Here is a 22,389-nt window from a genome sequence, read left to right on the forward strand (position 1 = left end):
CACACTGGTAGCTGCTGCTGCCCTTACCTTGGCAGTTCCTCCACATCTCTGCACATAGAGCCTTTCATAGGATACCTGTAGTTACTTCCATAATATGTGAAACCCATGTAACCAGTCCTCCAATAATGGACTTTGAGATAGTTTTTAGTATTTATTCTGACAGTGCCACAGTGACCATCACCAGAGGTGGAGCTCTGTGTTCACATGCAAGTATATCTATGAGATGAAGTAAACTTGTTAACACAGCGTGTGAGTATTTTTTTTAACCTTGATGGCTGTTATGCACTGCAGAGCATTTTAACTCCATTAAGAATTTTTAAAGCTGCCTTATTCTTTGACATTTGATATCAAGTTTCTCAAAGGAGAAAGAATTCTCGTTTGATTAGTATATTTTGCATCTATGCATGCTAGTTACTACCTCAATTGAGGAAGGGCAGCAGTGAACACAATGTTCTTGCCCTCCCCAGTACTCAGTGAGGGGAGCAGGTACAGTATAGAAGGTAGGATAGAGTAAGTGCTGTGACAGAGAGACACGATGGCATAGGCAGTGTTATATTACATAAGTGGTCGGGGGAGGCTAATCTTCTAAAGTAACACTTGAGCTGAGACCTGACAGTAAAGTATTGGATTATTCAGGTGCCTCAGAGTAGAGGGCTCCTGTGCACCCAGCATCCCATGAAGTGGGAGGGAACCTTGAAGGGAAAAGACAGGATTACTTTGCCAAGCAGACAGGCTGCAGAAGGAATGGTTGGTTTGTTCTCTGTACCACTTTACTGCTTGCTATCTTGGCCACTTGTTTAATCAGCAGTTCTCCAGCCTTAGTTCACTTGGAAAACCTGATTATTCTATGAATAGGTAAGCTATAATTTTGAGCATAATTGAAAATAATTTTTACAGATAAACAAATACTCAAATACACTCATACGTTCTTCCTTACACATACACACACACACAGACACACACAGTACACTAATTAGTGTAACAATTTCGTGAAATTAGAAGAATTTAAAACAAAAATGATGGAATGATGTTAAACACCCTTTTATAAACAGCACTAAATATATAGTTACTACTCTAAGATTAGATTAATAAAGAGGTATATAAAATAATTATTAAAGATACCTAAAATAATTCAGAAACAATCATCTAAAAGTACAAACTATAATGGGAAAACAGGGGTTAACTTAGAATTGAGAAAATGTTTCTGAGTCTCTTAGTAAGAATCTCTCAGACTCAGTGTCCTTGAATTAGAATACTTAGTACTCTTAAGATGTCAGTTCTCCCCCAAATTATCTATGGATTCAACACAATCCCATTGAAAATCCAAGCATGATTTTTTTTTTTAGAAATTAAGAAGTTGATTCTAAAATTTATATGGGAATACAAAAGACCTAGAATAACCAAATCAATTTATAAAAGGAAAACAAAGTTGGAGATTTAATAATACCTGAATTCAGGATTTATTAAAAACTATAGTGATCAAAATAATGTGGTATTAGCATGATGGTATTAACATCTCTGATGAAGAATCTCAGACTTAGGGAAGGTGGACAATTTCACAAGGTCATACAACTACCAGAGTCTGGATTCAAACGTACAACTTGAGTTTGTCCCATGCCCCGTGGGCCACTTCCTTAGCAGAAGACCCCATTCTGGTAATGGGGACTAGAAAGCCTTCCACAACAGGGCAAGTGGGGGCAACAATTTTAATCATTGCTGAAAACCACCAGGATCATGGCATTACCCTTAGAACCTGGCTTGTATCCAGGTAGGGAAAGCTTAAATGCCTCAGTTTCCACTGAGCCAGCTCCAACTGCCGTGGCCTAAAGTCCTATCTAAATTCCCATATCCTGTGGGATATGATAGCGTACCCCTGTGATCCCAGGCTAAGGCAGAGGATTGCAAGTTCAAGGCTAGCCTCAGCAACTTAACAAGACCTTGTCTTAAAAAAAAAAAAAAAAAAAGGCTGGGGATGTGGCTCTGTGGTTAAATGCCCCTGAGTTCAATCCCTGGTACCAAAAAAAAAAAAAAAAAAATTAAGAGGGAAATTCATCGCCTGGAGGTGATTCCTCAAAAAAAGAAAAAACCAACAAATAAATGAGTTCACACTTCATCTCAAAGCCCTAGAAAAGGAAGAGCAAAACAACAGCAAATGTAGCAGAAGGCAAGAAATAATTAAAATCAGAGCGGAAATCAACAAAATGGAAACAAAAGAAACTATTGAAAAAATTGACAAAACTAAAAGTTGGTTCTTCAAAAAAATAAATAAGATTGACAGACCCTTAGCCATGCTAATGAAGAGAAGAAGAGAGAGAACTCAAATTACTAACATACGGGATGAAAAAGGCAACATCACAACAGATACTACAGAAATACAGAAGATAATTAGGAATTATTTTGAAAACCTATATTCCAATAAAATAGAAGATAGTGAAGACATTGATAAATTTCTTAAGTCATATGATTTGCCCAGACTGAGTCAGGAGGATACACACAATTTGAACAGACCAGTATCAATGGATGAAATAGAAGAAGCAATCAAAAGACTACCAACCAAGAAAAGCCCAGGTCCGGATGGGTATACAGCGGAGTTTTACAAAACCTTTAAAGAAGAATTAATACCAATACTTTTCAAGTTATTTCAGGAAATAGAAAAAGAGGGAGCTCTTCCAAATTCATTCTATGAGGCCAACATCACCCTGATTCTGAAACCAAAGACACCTCAAAGAAAGAAAACTACAGACCAATATCTCTAATGAACCTAGATGCAAAAATCTTCAATAAAATTCTGGCGAATCGGATACCAAAACACATCAAAAAAATTGTGCACCATGATCAAGTAGGATTCATCCCTGGGATGCAAGGATGGTTCAATATACGGAAATCAATAAATGTTATTCACCACATCAATAGACTTAAAGATAAGAACCATATGATCATCTCGATAGACACAGAAAAAGCATTTGACAAAGTATAGCATCCCTTTATGTTCAAAACATTAGAAAAACTAGGGATAACAGGAACTTACCTAAACATTGTAAAAGCTATCTATGCTAAGCCTCAGGCTAGCATCATTCTGAATGGAGAAAAATTGAAGGCATTCCCTCTAAAATCTGGAACAAGACAGGGATGCCCTGTATCACCACTTCTATTCAATATAGTTCTCGAAACACTGGCCAGAGCAATTAGACGAAAGAAATTAAAGGCATGAAAATAGGAAAAGAAGAACTTAAATTATCACTATTTTCGGGCGACATGATTCTATACCTAGAAGACCCAAAAGGGTCTACAAAAAAACTACTAGAACTAATAAATGAATTCAGCAAAGTGGCAGGATATAAAAAACACACATATATCAAAGGCATTTCTGTATATCAGCGACAAAACTTCTGAAATGGAAATGAGGAAAAACACCCCATTCACAATATCCTCAAAAAAAATAAAATAAAATACTTGGGAATCAACCTAACAAAAGAGGTGAAAGATTTATACAATGAAAACTACAGAACCCTAAAGAGAGAAATAGAAGAAGATCTTAGAAGAGGGAAAAATATACCCTGTTCATGGATAGGCAGAACTAACATCATCAAAATGGCGATATTACCAAAAGTTCTCTATAGGTTTAATGCAATGCCAATCAAAATCTATTTCTTGTAGAAATAGATAAAGCAATCATGAAATTCATATGGAAAAATAAAAGACCCAGAATAGCAAAAGCAAGTCTAAGCAGGAAGTGTGAATCAGGTGGCATAGCGATACCAGATTTCAAACTATACTACAGAGCAATAGTAACAAAAACAGCATGGTATGGTACCAAAACAGGCAGGTGGACCAATGGTACAGAATAGAGGACACAGAGACTAATCCACAAAGTTACAACTATCTTGTATTTGATAAAGGGGCTAAAAGCATGCAATGGAGGAAGAATAGCATCTTCAACAAATGGTGCTGGGAAAACTGGAAATCCATATGCAACAAAATGAAACTGAATCCCTTTCTCTCGCCATGCACAAAAGTTAACTCAAAATGGATCAAGGAACTTGATATCAAATCAGAGATGCTGCATCTGATAGAAGAAAAAGTTGGCTCTGATCTATATATTGTGAGGTCGGGCTCCAAATTCCTTAATAGGACACCCATTGCACAAGAGTTAATAACAAGAATCAAAAAATGGGACTTACTTAAACTAAAAAGTTTTTTCTCAGCAAGAGAAACAATAAGAGAGGTAAATAGGGAGCCTACATCCTGGGAACAAATTTTTACTCCTCACACTTCAGATAGAGCCCTAATATCCAGAGTATACAAAGAACTCAAAAAATTAAACAATAAGATAACAAATAACCCAATCAACATATGGGCCAAGGACCTGAACAGACACTTCTCAGAGGAGGACATACAATCAATCAACAAGTACATGAAAAAATGCTCACCATCTCTAGCAGTCAGAGAAATGCAAATCAAAACCACCCTAAGATACCATCTCACTCCAGTAAGATTGGCAGCCATTATGAAGTCAAACAACAACAAGTGCTGGCGATGATGTGGGGAAAAGGGTACTCTTGTACATTGCTGGTGGGACTCCAAATTGGTGTGGCCAATTTGGAAAGCAGTATGGAGATTCCTGGGAAAGTTGGGAATGGAACCACCATTTGACCCAGCTATTGCCCTTCTTGGACTATTCCCTGAAGACCTTAAAAGATCGTACTATAGGGATACTGCCACATCGATGTTCATAGCAGTACAATTCACAATAGCTAGACTGTAGAACCAACCCAGATGCCCTTCAATAGATGAATGGATAAAAAAAAAGTGGCATTTATACACAATGGAGTATTACACAACACTAAAAAATGACAAAAAATGGAATTTGCAGGGAAATGGATGGCACTAGAACAGATTATGCTAAGTGAAGCTAGCCAATCCCTAAAAAACAAATGCCAAATGTCTTCTTTGATATAATGAGAGCAACTAAGAACAGAGCAGGGAGGAAGAGCAGGAGGAAAAGATTAACATTGAACAGAGATGAGGTGGGAGGGAAAGGAAGAGAAAAGGGAAATTTGCATGGAAATGGAAGGAGACTCTCATTGTTATATAAAATTACATATAAGAGGTTGTGAGGGGAATGGGAAAAAAAAACAAGGAGAGAAATGAATTACAGTAGATGGGGTAGAGAGAGAAGATGGGAGGGGAGGGGAGGGGGGATAGTAGAGGATAGGAAAGGTAGCAGAATACAACAGTTACTAATATGGCATTATGTAAAAATGTGGATGTGTAACCAATGTGATTCTGCAATCTGTATTTGGGGTAAAAATGGGAGTTCATAACCCACTTGAATCTAATGTATGAAATATGTTATGTCAAGAGCTTTGTAATGTTTTGAACAACCAATAAAACAATAAATAAATTTTTTAAAAAAGATCCCTGTAGCCTTGGGTAGAAGCACTAATTCTTATACTATCTGTTTATCCTCCAGTGGGAACATCTTTGTTCTATTCCTGTATATTTATTGAGCACCTTCTGAATGCATAGTGTTGTGCTGGGTAGAAGAGAGCAGTGGTTTTCAAGCCTTACCTACCTTCTAAAAGAATTTGAAATATCTTTTTTTAAAATTTTATTTTTATTGTTGTAGATGGACAGAATGCCTTTATCTTATTTGTTATTTTTATGTGGTGCTAAGGATCGAACCCAATGCCTCACACATGCTAGGCAAGCACTCTGCCACTGAGCTACAGCCCCAGCCCCAGAATTTGAAATATCTTTGTATCATACAAATTTATAATTTGACAGCTTTACTTTTCATAATGAATTTAAGTAGCTGTAAAGAATATCATTTTGATTTTTTAAAAATATTAATGTTTAAAAATTGTTTCATCTCTTTTTTAAATATCCAGTAGAGCTGGGCAGGATAGCACAAGCTTGTAATTCTAGCAACATGGGAGGCTGAGGCAGGGGGATCACAAGTTGAGGTCAACCTCAGCAATTTAGTGAGACACTGTCTCAGAAAAAGGAGGAGGCTTGCTGGACATGTAGCAATAAAAAAATGTGTATATATGCATGTGTGTACACACACACACAGGAATCCAGATATTCTGATTTGAAACACCATCTGTTTTAAAAGTATGCAAAGAAGCTCTTTTATAATAGTTAGAAATTTTACATTATTTCTTTTTAAACTTATTTCCCTTTCACTTAACCCTCAAAATTTCATTTTAATCTAACATACTTTGTACTTATACTATTCTGTTGATATCTGCAACAAAATGATTTTTAAAATTTATTTTGAAAAATATTTTGGCCTTTTATAAAAGCACTAAATGGTACAAATTCTACAAGATTAGATAGCTGATGCCTTTATTAATAATGTACATTTGATCAAACCAACAGTGCATTACTAATGTCAATAACTATTAGGGAAAAAATAAAATTTTATTAGAAAAGCATTATGGGATGGATGGATATAGATTTTTCTCTCCAGTTTAGTTTAAGTATCCAAAGATGAATATTACCTTTTGCTAGAATAAGACAAAGTATGGGCATCCTATTTTTGTATATTTATAGATGTAAGTGCATGGAAAATCTTGTTCAGTAAGATAAGTCAATGCGAACAGAGTTTTGTGATAGTACAGAGGACCAAGTGATGTTGCTGTTTCTGATATATGCCAACAGCCACATAGTAATCTCTTATCCATTGGTTTTAATAAACATTTTATTTTAGAATAGTTTTAGATTTACAAAAGGGTTACAAAGATAGTACAGAGTCCTTGCATGTCCCTCACTGTTAACAGCAGTTTCCCTATTGTAAATATCTTACACTACCGTGGTACACGTTGTCTTGACAAAGCAGCTGACTTTGGCACAGTACTATTAAGTAAGCTGCATCAGTCTGTTTTTCCATGGTCTCTCAGCTGTTAACTCAATTAGGTATTTCTTCTGTTTTGTTGAAAATGTGGAATTAAAAACACCTGACTTTGAAAGGGTTTGTTAGCCAGCCAGTTCCCATATTTCTGGATAAAATATTTTTTCTTCTTTATATCAAAGACTTGAAACTTCAGATTGAGTTCATTTAATTTATGGAATATAAGTCAATAACCTAATTGCCAAAGTAGTCCTTATTATTAAACACACCAGCAAAATTAGGTGTTATTTTTCAATGTAAGTGAAACTTAATATGACATTAATGAATTTGAATCCTGAACATGCAAATAGCTAGGCCACAGTGCCTCCCTTAGGTTATTGCCCATGCTCATCCTATTTCTTAGCCTTGCTTTTCTTCCTTTGTTTCCACTGGGCCATACCTTGGGAGTAAAGTACCTTTTGATAGTGATTAGGGGAAGGTTAAAGGGAAAGTATCTAAACAAAACTTGCCATTATTCCCACTATCCTTATGCTACAATATATCTGAATGCTAAAATTCCCAAATGAACCAAATATTCATTTATATCACAGGTTCATTCTTAACAGAAATATGAAAAAGCATGTGTCTTGACCTCCAGAATAGTGTGTTCTTTTGGTGGTTACTCTGGGAAGTGGGAAGAGGGTGGTTATGAAGGAACCCAGTGTGTCACCTCAGCCCCAGGTGTAGAACCTTCGTAGGGCAGATTATGTGTAAGAGAAAACACCTTAGGAAGATGATCCTCTGCAGATTGGTTTATTTAAAATTATGGAAAGCATATGCCCCTTGGAAGGCCCTCCAGAACTCCAGTGCACACATACTTCACTCTGAATGGTGCTGGGGAAGAGGCCCAGAGCATGCCAAGGCCCATGGCACTGTGAGCAGGATACCAACAGCCCCATGTGCATCCTTCTTTACAGCTGGGCTTTATGAAGGAAAGTAGAAGAGTCCTGCCTTCTTGGGTGGGAAGGTTCAAGCCTGTGGTCCTTGGGATGCTTGTTAAGGACTTTGGGGACTAGAGACCTAAAATAGTTTATTTTCTTCTTAAACTTGAATGGTGCAGATATCTAGAAAGGAAAGAAATTTGAGGAGATGTTGACTTGGTCAACATCTTAATTTTTGACAATGGTTCTCTTTATAAACTATCACAATAGAGTGAAGTTTTGCCTTTAAGTTGCTTCTTAATGGAACTCTGGGCCCTCAAAATAAGTGTGCAGTCCTCCTGTGGGAAATGCTGAGAGTTGATTGTGGTTTAGTTTCCTGTCTTCTCCAAAATGTTATGGGCAAGGCCTCTGAGCTGCATTCCCATTAAAAAAAGCCCAGACTTAGGCTGGGATTGTAGCTCAATGGCAGAGCACTTATCCAGCATGCAAGAGAGGGGAAAAAAAGAACCTGAAGAAAAATTCAGACTTGTTGGTCGTGTTCCTTTGGCTCTCATTCTGACTCTTCGTTTGTGCAAGAAGAAGCAGGGAGAAGTCAGCAAGGCAGCCAGTGCTGACAGCACGACAGAGGGCACGCCGGCCGACGGCTTCACCATCCTCTCTACCAAGAGCCTCTTCCTTGGCCAGAAGGTAGGTAGCTGCGCTTCAGCCTGCTCCAGGGCCCCAGGGAAAGGCTGGGGTGTCCCCAGGCTGCTCCAGGACCCATGGGTGGACAGAGCTTCAGGGGACTTTGGGAGTGGCCCAGGGAGGGCTGAGGACTGAGAGAGGACCACAAACCTGGGGTGGGGGACTCTGGCTGGTAGGGATGGGGAGACTGTGGTAAAGACGGTGGGAATCTGCCAGTTGGTATCAGACCCTTGGACTTAGCCTGGGGAAGGAGCTGCTTTTGTGGGATAACTGGTCACCAGACAGTTATGGGTGGTGCAAAGGGAAGGATCTGGCAGGCAGCCTCCTCATTCTCATGGATGCTGAGGGTAGATCTGATCCTGGGAGGGGACTTTTTTCAGAGGTACTAATTGGGCACTCGGGGCTTCTTCACTGAACCACCAGACGATTCTTCAAGCCAATTGTTTGTCTGTTTTAACCGTGGGCAATATATTTTCAGCTGCCCCAGTGATGCAACTTTGCAAGGACGCCATGGTTTTGTAAAAGATAATTCACTTTTATTGAAAATAAAAATGATGCAAAGGCTTTTAAGACCTGAAAATGAGAGTACATTAATATTTCTCTATTAGCACCAAAAAAAAGAGGGTGGGGAGAAAGAGAATTAAGCTTTGCTTAATTTTTTTTCATTCTTCATTCAAAAATTAAAGGACTGAATTTGACCTTCCATGTAAATTTGTTTGGTACTAAGGTGGTAACAACATGGTTCAGAAGCTGCATCATTTTTAGATCCTCACTGTCGATTTTCTTTAGCATCCCAGTGACACGGTTCTCTTGCTCACATCATTGCAAGTTCTCCCCCCAGCCCTTCCCTCTTCCTGTCACTAATTGCACTCAGTCTCTCATGATGCAATTCCTGTGGTGGACTCTGTGTTCCAGAATCTAACCATTGCTGTTTACATTTTATAACCATTATCTGTATTTCATATGCATTTTTCAAAAGAAAAAAAAAGCAGTTTTAGTTGTCATCTTAAGGTCTGAGGCTTTAAAAGTTTTTGTTTAAAATACATGTACTTTTCATTTAAAAATTTTCAACTCAGCAGTGCAGGCAACCACCTGGGTTTACTTTCACACCCTTTAACCTGTCCTTTGGGGAATGTATTGAAAGTTAATGTGACCTGTCATCCAAATTGCTTCAGTTGAAAATAACATGTGAAAACTTCCTGCTATTCAGAATTAGTGTGTTCTAGATCCCAAACATAGATGATTAGCCAGGGCTCCCAAACCTACTAAGCAGGTACCACATTATTGCCCCACCCTGTCCTTGGACTCTAGGTCCCTGGCCTCTTTCTTCCATGTTCTTGCTTCCTCCTGCTGACCAACCTCAGATCAGAGCTCAGACCCCCCTTGCTGGATGAGCTCACATAGTTCCAGAATAGTATCACAGAACAATACAAATGCCCACGTATAAACAGAGAAGCCTTTCTTGTTGTGTTGCTCTTCAGAAAAGAATGGGATCTGATCTGTGTCCGCTGCCTGGAGCCCTGCCTGGTAAAGGCTGTAGACACCTTGCTGGCTCCCATCACAGAGTTGGGCACAAGTCTGCTCCTGGCAGCTCTCCTCCCTTTTGGGTACTCTTCCTAACAGGCCTCAGGGCAAGCACCACAGCAATAAAAAAGTGCAGATCTGGCTGATACTGACTCTTAGTGCTAGGAAGAAGGACCAAAAAAATCATAGAAAAGTCTCAATACTCCGTAATTTAGACATATTGCCTAATGAGGAGAATGAAAGCACTGGGCTGGATAGTGAAACTAAAGGGCCTGTTAGATGTCTTGGCTTTTGGTGAGGTTTGGTTGAGCTGGAGCCCGCTGTAAAATGGTCACCAGTAAGAGAAGGGGCTGATGCTGACAGCCTTCTGTCGCATCTCACATGCTTTGTTCTGTTAGCTACCATGAAACTATCCTTCTGGTTAAATGTGCTTACAACATAATGAGCTAAAATTCATGCACCCAGGAAGAAGTGCCCTGAATATCCAGCAGGGCAGGCACCTGTTAGCAGGGCAAGCTGCATCTTCCCAAGTGTTGCTTCTCAGAATAAAGCAGCTTATCAAGTCAGCCTGGGCACCAGTGTTAGAAACTAAGATGCCATTGTCCTTTCTGGAAACTTATACTCTTGCAGCATGAAATGGAGTGAGATTTATATTTCAGAACATTATTTTTTTTTATTTTGGCAGGGGTGGGTACTAGGAATTGAACCCCTATGCCCATGCTAGGCATACATCCCCTATGCCCATGCTAGGCATACATCCCCAGCCTTCAGAGCATTATTCTGAAGCAGTACTCTCAGGCCCTTTATTGGCTATTACTGTCAGGTGAAAATCATTGCATGTGGTATAAAAGGGGCAAGAGTCATTAAACTAACTCATATAAAATTTTACACAAAGCACATTGCAAATGTTATTATTACAGACATGAGTTTTGATTTGGATTTTAGTAAATGTTTCAAAAGGATACTGTAGAATGATGACTGTACGGTACCCTGTGTTCTATGAATCTTATTTTTCCATCTGTGACAATGAAATCAGTGCTTTAATATTGCAAGCAAACTGAAGTGGAGAAAGGTGATATTGTGCTTGCTCCAGCCCTGTAAGTCAGAGTTGCTAAGCTACTCACAGGAGGAAATGGCCCAGGGCTTAGGAGCAGGGACCTAATTGTTGTTGTTAATGATGTATTTCACATACTGAAGACTCTGGAGTGATTGCCCTCATTAATCTATGATTTTACCCAATGTTCACACACGTTGTTGAATTGTTTTAAAAAAGAAAACGGTGCTATGCATCTGAATCCACTAAGTGTTTTTGCTTCGTGGTTCAACTGAGATTTGCAGCCTTTTTTCAGAGGTTTTAAAACCTGATGGTTTTATTGCTGAAAAACACTTCCAATGTGTCTACCTATAAATCTGTGTCAGTGGTAGTAAATGATTTAGGTTTCTTGGTAGAGTCAGTATTATTTGAAGCAGTTGGGAAGGCAGTCTAAGGAGGGTGTGTGAGTCTCCCTACCTCTCAAATGATCAGGATCATGGCTTCAGCACTGGAAGCCATTAAAGGCCAGTGATATGGGGGCCCAAGGACTTCTTCCCCTTTATCATGCCCACTTCTTCTGGTGTTGAAAAGCTGTATGGAAAGAGGGAGCTCTGAGGCAGCAGTGAGTGAGAAGGAGCCCTTCACCCTTTTCCACCACTCTGCAGATGACCAACTTGTGAGGCCTACTAGGGAACCATAGAGTGGCTCAGGGGCAGGCCTCCTAGAACCTGCTCAAGTTTTATGGTTCCTCACTCATTCCCCATCTCTGCCCCCTGCCCACCATGTGGACCCCAGGAAAAGCACAGTTCTCTTGAGAAATCTAGAAGTAATTCCATGGAAGATACCTACTTCCCATTCCCTTTAGTGGAAGTGGACATTGGGGACAAAAAAGAATTGCATTTTTTAGGGGGCTAGCACGGACACATGAGAGCAGCCAGGCTTCCTTCCTTGCCCATTATGAGGGACACCAAAATTTGACAGTTGTAGCTAGATCCAGCATGTTATTTAGCTTATCATTAACAATCACTTTTATTTCCTAAAATTGAATTTGTGACCAGATTATATTTTTTTAAAAAAGATTTTACTATTTCCTGTAACCAAATAGGTCAGGTCAATGAAGGCTGTGTGTCCTTCTACAGCTGCAGCCCACCTGCTTCTTTTCTGTCATTAGTGATAGACTGCCTCCTGGCCTGCCCTATGTAGTAGGTGCCAGCCTCCCATCCAGGTGAACCAGGTTGGCTGGGAGCCACCAAGAGCCCCATTTCATCTCAGAATTATATCTGAGGATGTTTCGTGTTCAGTGCTAATATGACTATAGCCACCCTAGGAAAAACTTGGGTACAGCAGGCATCACAGACTGGCTACAGCAGAGCCACTGAGGTTAGGATGATCAGACTTCTACCATGGGAGGGATCTTGAAGCTAATTGGGCTCAGTTTCTTTCTCCCAACTCTACAGCCAAGGGGATGCCCTTCTGTTCTGTAGTTGGCAATACCCCGTGGTTGTTCTCTCCAGTGGCCAACAATCTTCACAGCTGTTTTAAATCCCCCATGCTGTGGTTTAAAACTTAGTTTCTCATTTTTTCCAACGATAGGACAAAGTAACCACCTTATTAAAATTCTGAAATTGTTCATGATCCTCCTCCTTCTTGGCAAATGAAACTGTTCTTGGGAATTCCCACAGTTGCCCAGAAGTTTGATTTGTGACCCACAAGTACCCATCCTCTGCATGTACTTCATATGTCTACATGCTTTGACTGACAGGAGGCCTCCCATGGCTGGGGTGTCTTGGCCCCACTACGCGTATTTATGTGTAACCAGCTGGACTGTGGAGTCTTTTCCAGACTTGTGCATACATGGTCCATTTTCCCCCAGGCTTGGGGTTTTCTTCCTGTCTAGGGAAACTACTGTCTTTTTTTATGATCATCTCACTATTGGCCTCTTTCCACTGTCCAGCCTGCCCAAGCTGATTACCCATTTGTCTTTCCAAAGTGTCTGAACCAATTTGTCTTCTTCCCTTCCCATCCCAAGCACACAATTTCAAGTCCAGAGGATTTTTTAAAATTTCATATTCACATATATTTTACACCAGTAGAACTATTTTGTGGCTCAACCCCATAACCTGAAAACTTCTGCTGAGCCCTGACACAAAGTAGAGCACCGTTAGACAATCTCAGCTCTAGCCTCATCCTCAGATGTGGGTGAGAGAGCAAAACAGCACTTGGTTGGCTGGGAGTTCCCAGTGCTGAGCAGTAGTGGACCTGAGCTACCGTGGTCCATGCTTCTAGGAGCAGGCTGCTCTGGTCAGAAGAGAATGTGAGTCCAGAGAAAGCTGGGATTTCTACAGGGAACTGAGTTAGGCTTACAGCTGTTCCCTCACTTCAGCAAAGTCAGTCTGCACAGTTTCCCAGAAACTCCTTTACCCTGGACAGAGACTGATTTTTCCCTAGGACAATCAGAGGAAGGCTCCTGAGGTCCCTTGCTGGCTAGATGAATCAGAGACCATAAAAGTAGCTGCTTTTCCAATGAGGCATAGCTGAATATAAATCCAGAAGCATCTATACAAATTGAAAATGATCGTGTGAATTTTAAGGATGTGTGGTTGTTTTTTAACAAAAAGAAATCTTTCAGGTATATACTTAAAAGTCTAACCATCCATGCCGTGCCAAGTGTTTCTTTCCTTTTTTTCTCCTTTGCTTCCCTCACTCACCATCCTGTATTTTCACACAGTGTAAGATGTTTTAATTTTTAATATTTTTGGTAGGGCAGGGATTAGTTTGAGTCTTTATAAACTACATTTGCTAGGACTTAAATTCAATACTAAATAACATAGTAAAGCCTACCACCTTATTCTAAATCCTGAGGGCTCACTTGCCTTACCCTGATGCTCCAACCCTGCCACTCATACCCCTTCTCCTTGAGGGCAATGGTCAGGCCTGGCCCTATGCTAATTATCTCTTTTCTGTGCTTCTGTCTGGCACCATAGCCTTGAGCTGCTGAGATCCCCCTTAGGCCTCCTCCAGATTCAGGGATATAAGTATCCCCTAAATCAGCCTGTGGTACTGAGCACAGGAGCAACAGCCCAGAAAGTCCAATGGAGAAAATTAGTCTCTCTTCTAAGTTTTTAACTTAAAATGAGGGCCACCACCCTGTGACAGGGCATACATGGGGTCCTTCCTTAACTGTGTAACCAAATTTATTTGTACAGCTGCTTTCTTCTAAAGAATAACTTTTAGTAAGCAGTTCCCTTTTTTGAGAATCTGGCTCCTTCTAAGAATCAAATGTGGTTTTATATTTCTCATGCTTATAGCATGTCAAGTTTTTTTGTTTTCTTTTCTTTTTAACAAAATGCTTGACCCTGGAAATTGAGCAGCTCAGAGCTCAGTTACCAAGAGCCTCTTTGCCCAGAGTCTGTACAGCCTCTTATCCGAGTGAGCACCAGGACCAGAGCTCCTGCTCCACTGGGCCCCACAGGCCACAGTCCCTCTCCCAGCCTGGTTAATGGTAGGTTTGAGTACCAGCTCCTCTGTGGGCTGCTTAGGTGTTGCACTTTTTTGTAGCTGTTAGGACTTTACATCATTGAAGAAACTTTATTAAAGGACAGAGGGCAGGCACATGCAAACTTACTACAGATACTTGCATCTGAAGAAAAGGAAGGGAGGAGTAGGGCCAGGACAGCCAAATCCACAACTCACTCCTCTCTTATTCAATGGCTCAGGGTTGCCTTGGCAACAGAACAGCAGTGTAGAAGACAGTCGGGGTCTTCAGAAAGAGCCAGATGACTGGTCAGCCTCAAGGAAACTGCTCATAAGCCATAAACTAGGGACTCTAACCTGACCAACAAGGTGAAACTATTAGGACATTTGCTGCTGGAGCACTGCTGATTTCTTCCTGGGTTCCACCAGAACTTCAGCATTACATGACTAATAAAATTAAGTCATTAAACAACAGACTTCTTGTTCCTTGTCACCCCTGAGCAGGGGAGGGGAACCACAGTGATGGGACAGCCTTAAAGACCCATAGCCACTTGGAAGACAATGGCAAAGCTACTAGGGGCGTAACCAAGCCAGTTACTACTCCCTTTCACACTGCCCTAGTGCCCAGGGGCGAGGACAGTCACAGGTGCCACCTGGCACTAAGCACTCTGATTCTGGGTCCTGACAGCTGCTGTACTTTGGTCCCTAGGTCACAAGTTCCTCTAAAGAGAGCCAATCCCCCCAATACCTTGTGCTTCCCTTCTGACCTAGGCGTCACCCCACAGCTGTGAGCGCTCTGCCTAGCTTGCTTCCTTTCAGCACCCCAAGCAACATTGGAGTCTTCCGATTGAAATGGATAATGTTAGCCAGCACCTCCCTATTTCCCTCCATGCCCAGTGCACTGTGAGTGTTCACTGCTATCACCTGTGTCCAGGGCTCACTTCTCTGCGACTTGCAGGCTCTCCTGTTATTTTCCACCTCATGCTTTTCTTTTCAGCTGAACCTTATTCACAGTGAAATCAGTAATTTAGCCGGCTTTGAGGTGGAGGCCATAATCAATCCTACCAATGCTGACATTGACCTTAAAGATGACCTAGGTAATTGGGGATGGGGTTCGGCACCACCAGCTGTCAGATGAAAAGTTATGGAACCCAGAATTTAGACTTTCATCCACCCAGACTCCAGAATGGTCAAGGCAAATTTTCAAATCCTTGATTGACCTTCAAGTACAGACCTTAAATATTACTTCAAGCTGTTCCAAATGGAAATGGTCTGATGTATTTCTTTGAGTGTGATTGGCCACATTCCCCTCAATTGCAATGTTTATCATCTAAATTCTCTTCCATAATGATCAAACTGACTGCTGGTTACTTGGGGGGGATTTTTAAATACGTGGTTTTTTTTTGTTTGTTTGTTTATTTTCTTTTTTCCTTTTCTTTTTTAAACTGAACAGTCTCAGGTAACTACAAAATGATAGTTTCTCCATTTAAGCCTTGATGAGCAATGATACTCAAAGCTTGAAAAGGAAGACATGCTACATTAGTGTGCCACTGAGCTGTCTTTCATTTACAAGCAGATTGGCTTGTCCCAAATTTACCACCTACTGACACTTCTCCCACTTTTTCTATAGTGAAAATACTGAATGGCTAAATGCCCCTTAATGAATTATTTGGCCAAGACAATGATATGAAATAGAAGGGCAGCATCTCTTTGAATGTGTTCCTGTGAAGGAAACTGCCTCAGGGCCATGGTATCTCCTGCTCAGAAGGGCAGAGAGTTTAGGGCAAGCACAGAGGTACTCCTCAGGTGTCCTGTGTCTGTTTCATCTTTTCATATAAGGAATTGTCAACTTAGGGCACTAAAGCCGCTTGTCCCCTTAGGGGTAGAGAGCCTCCCCAGGCTATGCAGATATCCACGGAGACATTGTCATTCTAACACTGACTACAGTGTATTTTGTGTTCCTTTAGCTCCCAGCTGTGGCCACTTTTGTAAGATGGCAGATGCCTTGCTAGGAGAGTTGCTTATTACGCAGCCTGGGCCCACTCCACACAAACCAAACTGAAGTCATAGGCTTCAGTGGGCTGAGGATGTGGGGACTGAGACTTAAAATGTCCTTCTTGAACTGTTTTTCCAACTGCCTCACACAATACTTTAAAAAAGCCACAAGCTAAAAAATAAAAAATGCAAAGATAATATTCAAAGTACATTTCATATGAAAATATATGAAAATAAGATTTACTGGAATAAGAGACAGGCCTGTAAAAGTATTTCTACCCATTGAGGGAATGAAGGCAATCCTGAACACACATCTGTACTGTTTTCAGGTTTTTGAGAGCTTCCCCTTGAAGGCAGACAAAATGGTGAATGCCACAAGAATGAACATTAAAGCCTGCAAGTTGACTACTGCAGACTAAATGGAGAAACTTGTTGTTTTGGTTGGCCTGATGGTCCACATTTTTTTTTTTTTAAAGCAGATGCCATGTTTTAGTAGCCTTCTCAGTGGGGTGCCAGTGTTACAGGTTTTTGCGAAGTGAAATGGGGCATTTGTTGTTTTAATTTCTTTTAACCTTTGGAAATGATCTCATGTGTGTTTCTCTTTTTTTGGACTTGTCATTCAAATGTTTAATTTAAACATGTCACATTTGATATTCCTCCTCCTCCTCCTGTCCTTACCCCCATCCACATGTGCGCACACTGCGTGGACTGATTGCCCCCTGGGCTCATATGTTGGAATCGACCAGGTAGGACAGCCCTGCCATTGGGGCATTAGTAAATGTGCCTGTGCGTGGGTCTCGGTCCAACACAGTTGATCTACATTTGTTTACCTGTTATAGTTGCAAGTTGTACAGGCTGACATTGCCTCGATCGACAGTGATGCTGTCGTTCACCCGACAAACACTGACTTCTACATCGGTGGTGAAGTAGGTAATGCCTAGCCGGGTGCTGCCGAGTGTGTGTGTGCATGGTCAGTCGGCCGCCGCAGACAGCTTGATCCTTTGACAGCTATGCAGGGCTGCATTCATTTCACACTTCCAGCTGTCCTGACCTTCCCAAGGCCTCCCGTCCCTGGGTTGTGAACCAGAGAAATACAGCTAGCTGTCAGCCAGGGTGTATCATGCAGCTCACCAGTGGGCACTTCTGGTTTGTAAACTGGCTCAGCAGCATCATTTCTTCCCTTACTTCCTGAGGCACAGCTTTGTTGGAGACTGGGTTCATAGAGATCTTAGGGAGGATATGGTGAGATGGGCCGCATGCTTCTAAGACCACTTCTGTGCCCTGTAAAGAGTAGACAAGGGGTATGAAAACCACCTCACTTATGATGAGAAGTCCCTAGACAGCTATTCTAGATCCAGAAGGCACCTTCCTCTCCTCTGGCAGCTGGCAACCCAATGTAGGTTTCCTCCCTGCATGCTCACTAGCTAAGTGTGGCCAAGGCAGAGAGCACTGAGGAGGCACAACCTGTGGCACTGGATTCACAATGTGGGCATCAAGGCCCCTCTCCAATAATGCTGAAGGGCTTATGTAATGAAGCATCCGATGGTAATCCCAAAATTAATTTCTAGCTAGGAGTAACTTGAATCCTAGCCCTAACATCTTCTGGTTATTATGGGGCCCAGGAAAGCCACTTAACTCCTGGATACCTCAGTTTCCATAACTGGTAATAATAAGAATTACATGAACTGTAGGCAAAGTGCCTTTACTGGTGTCTGTCTTGTGACTGGTGCTTGCTGTATGGTCTCCCTCTGATTGCAGATGTGATTTATATATACATTTGCTGGGTCTGAGAACAGCATTCTCAGTATTCAAATACAGCTTCCAAAGAGAACAGTGACATTCCTGACAAGTGCCAAGTACAGTCATTATGACAGATGAGGAACTTAGGACTTTGCTGAGTCCTGGACACTAGATATACAATAGCACAGCACCCTGTGGCTGCCCAGTTATATTCAGTGTCACTAGCAGAGGAGCCATTCAATCTTACCCGGACCACAGGATTTAGGCTCTTTTCTGTCCTGAGCATTTTGGACTTCAGACATGGATGGAAAGACAAACTGGATGAGAAAGTCGGGATTTACCATCTGTGCCAAGGCCAAAGTGAAATCAGACTGTAGGCAATTAAAATAAACTCTGTTTTCATAAGATTTTAGAGGAATTTAATAGCTCTTAAGACAGGGAGCTTAAGAGAAAGATGCTTCTTTTCTTAACCAAATGAAAACTTGATCAGAGGGAAGTATTTATATGGAGGAAAATAAATAAATGAACAGCAAAGGGCTAGTCCTTTTTTTAGCTGGGGGGAACGAAGGCCAGGGTTCATTCTGCCATCCAGAGCATTTGATAATGAAAATTATGAAGCTCCCTGGGCAAGAGGATCTCATCCAGGCCCAAGGAGAGGAGAAAATTGGTCAACTTGCTGTGGCCCACCAAAGGCTATGTTCAGCAGGATTATTCAGGCCTGGGGGAGAGCTGGAGGCTTTGAGACAGGGTAGCACCCAGCTAGGACACAGGCCCCTAAAAAAGCCCAGTCCTTTCTGAGCTGTCAGTGGGGCTGGATTAACAATGTTGCTAATGCTTTATTTACCTCTGTCATGCTTGCCCAGCCACCAGTATCATAGGGTCAGGAAGTAACCTGGGCCCAAGGTCAAGCCCCATATTCCTCACTGACACTGTCCCAGCTAGGACAAACCTCAGAAGGAATAAACCCTGCCAGGGCTGGAACCCAGTCTTCCAAAGCCCACCTCTGTGCTTGCTGTGCCTGCCAACCCAGTCCAAACTAGAACTGACCCCAGATGTCTCGTATAATCCCAAAACAACCATCAACCAGATTCATACATGGCCTCAATTGGTTCCAGCTCCCACCTTGATGTGTGAGAGGGGAAAAGAGGAAGCTAGGGAAGCAACCACTCCACTTCTCATTTTCGGTGTGAATTCCTGAGTCCCGAGACTGCTGGAAGAAGGAATTCGAGTGCAGGAATGCTTAGCCCCAGTGATTAACTTTTACCCATCAAAAGTTCTTTCTAACAGTGAAATAGACCACAGGCTTAGCCTGACATTTGCCCAAGCCTAAATTTTCGCTTAGGCTGTTTTGAACACTGATACTTATGCCTGCTTTCTAAGCATGAAATAATGTTCTTGTTCTCATGGGAGTAACACATGTTTATGCTTGGGGGCAAATAAGCCAATTGCTTTATGATTAACCCTGAAGTTAAGCCTAAAAAGCAAGAGTCTTACATTAAGAGTGTTGACAATATGGTTGAAAATGGGCCTGTTTCTTGTTAAAAAGTACACGTGTGTCTACATGAACATGTGCATACATATGTGTGTGTAGGAGTCAAGTCCTGACTGGGTTGATTGCCTGCAATCTAGGGTTCAGTTTTTTTAAGTTCGGGAAATGCATTAAGTGTATTTTAACTTGCAATTTCACTTCTAATTAAAGCAATATTTAATTATAAGTAAAAATTTTAAAGTAAACACTCTTCCTAAGATATAACACCTTTAATTAAAAATCAGCCCATTTTCTTAGGAAATATTTTGTACTTTAGAAAGTCTTCATGAATACAGTGCTGATCTTGTTTTATTTTCCAAATTTCCCAGTTCTTACAAAAGGGTAGATATGATAGAGAATGAGAACCTTAAATAATCCAGCCTGTGGCATATTTGTCACCCATCTCCCCAAGCTTGAGAATAGGCTAAAGGGGAAAACTAGTATTGGGATCCAGCTGATTTGCACTCCTGTATTGGGGTCTCACAAGTAAGCTGGGCCCAAGGTCAAGTCCCACATCCCTCACTGACCCTGTCCCAGCTAGGACAAACCTCAGAAGGAATAAAGCCTGCCCAGGCTAGAACCCAGTCTTCCAAAGTATCTGCTTCCTGATGGGTGGAGTTTGGGCCAGGAGGCCCAGAACCTACTCCCTCAGGCACATGGCTCATTCAGCTGCTTTATTACAGACATGCAGCAGCAGGTGACAGTCTCTGGATGTGACATTGTGACACCTGCCATGTAAAGCTTCTGCCATGTAAAGCTTCTGCTGCTTTTCAGGACAAAGAGATAAGAGCAGTCTGAGCTAATGATAAGTGACACAGGATCCAAAGTTTATTCCTTTGGAAACCTAGCCCTCAGATCACCAAGAGTCTCCCACAGGCAGGGGGCTGCTAGTCATGCTCATTCTCACACCCCTGACTTCCTGCAGCAGGGCGACAACAGGTTCAGTTCCCGCCATCATCCCTGGTTCTGTCTTATTTGTGACAGTGCCCTGGCTGTTTGCTTTTCTTTCCAGACATTTCCTGGGGTTGATTCACCTTTGCAGAACAAGCCTATGGATGAGGCAGGTTTTGCTAAAATAAATAGACTTAATCCATCATTACCCAGTGAATCCAAAGAGAGCTGGGGCTGGTGCATTCTGATATACTTTGACCCTCCTTACCAGAATCACACCAGATACACCTTGAATTTTCCAAGACATATGGTGAATCTTAAGGGGAGTATATTATCCTCATGTGAGGAAAAGTACTTTAAAATGTGCAAAACTAAGGAAACAGAGCTTAAGGAAGAATCAGACCCCATTCTGGCCAAACTTTAAAGGGTGATATTGTCACTAATTTTGCTGCTTTTTAGCCCACGTGAGATGTTAACCCAAAGTTCTTATAGGTGTTGGTGACCTGGTTTGAGAACTTGACTTTCATAGATGTAAATGATCACTTAGCAAGCACCCCGATACTTAAAAGCACCATATTTTGTTGTTTCAAATTTGATCTTGAGCAGTTAGCCTTCTTTTCAAACTTTTATACAACCCAGTTCATCTTTAAGCTCTGTTTCTGATGTTACCCTCCTTTCCCTAAAATGATTCTGAATCGTTAGTGTAATTAAGAAAATACTGTCTGAGGCCTTTTTTTTTTATTCACATATTACACCAAAGCTGCAAAATAGAAACTAAGCATGCAATGTTAGTCCAAAGGAGGCCAAATATGAACACTTTTTCTGGGCCTCCTGCCAAGAAGAGAGGTGGCTGCTCGATAGGGGCATGGTCTCCTCCTTCACAGACCTCCTTATTTGGGGCTTCTCCCCAGAGACATAGAAGAAAACCTAGGGCAGGCAGCCGCCTTGGAAGTCGGTGCCAACTGGGCTCTGTGCCCATGTAAAACATGCAGAACAGGCATCTTTACACCTCTGGCAGCATCACTGAGGCAGATCCAAATAAGGGGCAGGAGAGATGTGAGTAGAGGCCGCAGTGCCAGGGTGGTAACTGGCCCATGATAAATCCCTTCTAAATTTCACTTTCCTGACTGAGTCAACGCATAGTTCCTGTTTTGCAGCCTTATGGAAATTTAGCTGGTCAGATCATTTAAAGTACATAATCACCTGACATGCTAAGTGTCTATGTGTGCTGCAGGCACAGGATGGCACTCTGATCCCACCCTGTCCTTGTCTAGGAAACACGCTGGAGAAGAAGGGTGGCAAGGAGTTTGTGGAAGCTGTTTTGGAACTTCGGAAAAAGAACGGGCCCTTGGAAGTAGCTGGAGGTGAGGTGGGGAAGCTGTTGCGCTCATTTGGGTGTGTCACATGCTATGTTGGGGAGATGACTTGGAGTTCAGAGGTGAGTGACAGTGCAAATATATCTCCCGGGGTGAGGGCCCTATAAGGTTTACCACTTAGAGATTTATCACATGCAAATTGTCAAGGAGCTTAAGGTTTGTGAAACTCACCTTTGCAATTAAAAAAAAAAGTTAATAGCTCTTATAAGCTTGGCATCAAATTTTAAGAAATTATAGAAACTGAGTTTGGCAAATCTACAAACTGGGAATTCTAGACAGTGATAATGAACCATCTGCAACAATTGCTGGTAGCAGATGCAAATTAATAATTTTCACCCAACCACCTGTGTTTTTAGTGGGAAACATAG

General features: G+C 41.5%; 1 protein-coding gene across 5 annotated transcripts in view; it reads left to right on the forward strand.

Moving 5' to 3' along the window:
* The window catches only part of Macroh2a1 (macroH2A.1 histone), a 70,767-nt gene that overhangs the window by 37,546 nt on the left and 10,832 nt on the right, over nt 1-22,389 (forward strand). For 2 of the 5 annotated variants that reach the window (XM_078048990.1, XM_078048998.1), the window contains exons 5-7: nt 8,353-8,463; nt 15,489-15,588; nt 21,920-22,009. In XM_078048990.1, the coding sequence (XP_077905116.1) occupies nt 8,353-8,463; nt 15,489-15,588; nt 21,920-22,009 (301 nt within the window). Of the gene's footprint in view, nt 1-8,352; nt 8,464-15,488; nt 15,589-17,325; nt 17,417-21,919; nt 22,010-22,389 lie in introns of all 5 variants that reach the window. The other 3 variants (XM_078048993.1, XM_078048996.1, XM_078048991.1) reach the window with 3 other exon arrangements.

This window comes from Ictidomys tridecemlineatus, chromosome 1 (assembly GCF_052094955.1).
Source record: "Ictidomys tridecemlineatus isolate mIctTri1 chromosome 1, mIctTri1.hap1, whole genome shotgun sequence".
NCBI classification, from domain to species: domain Eukaryota; kingdom Metazoa; phylum Chordata; class Mammalia; order Rodentia; family Sciuridae; genus Ictidomys; species Ictidomys tridecemlineatus.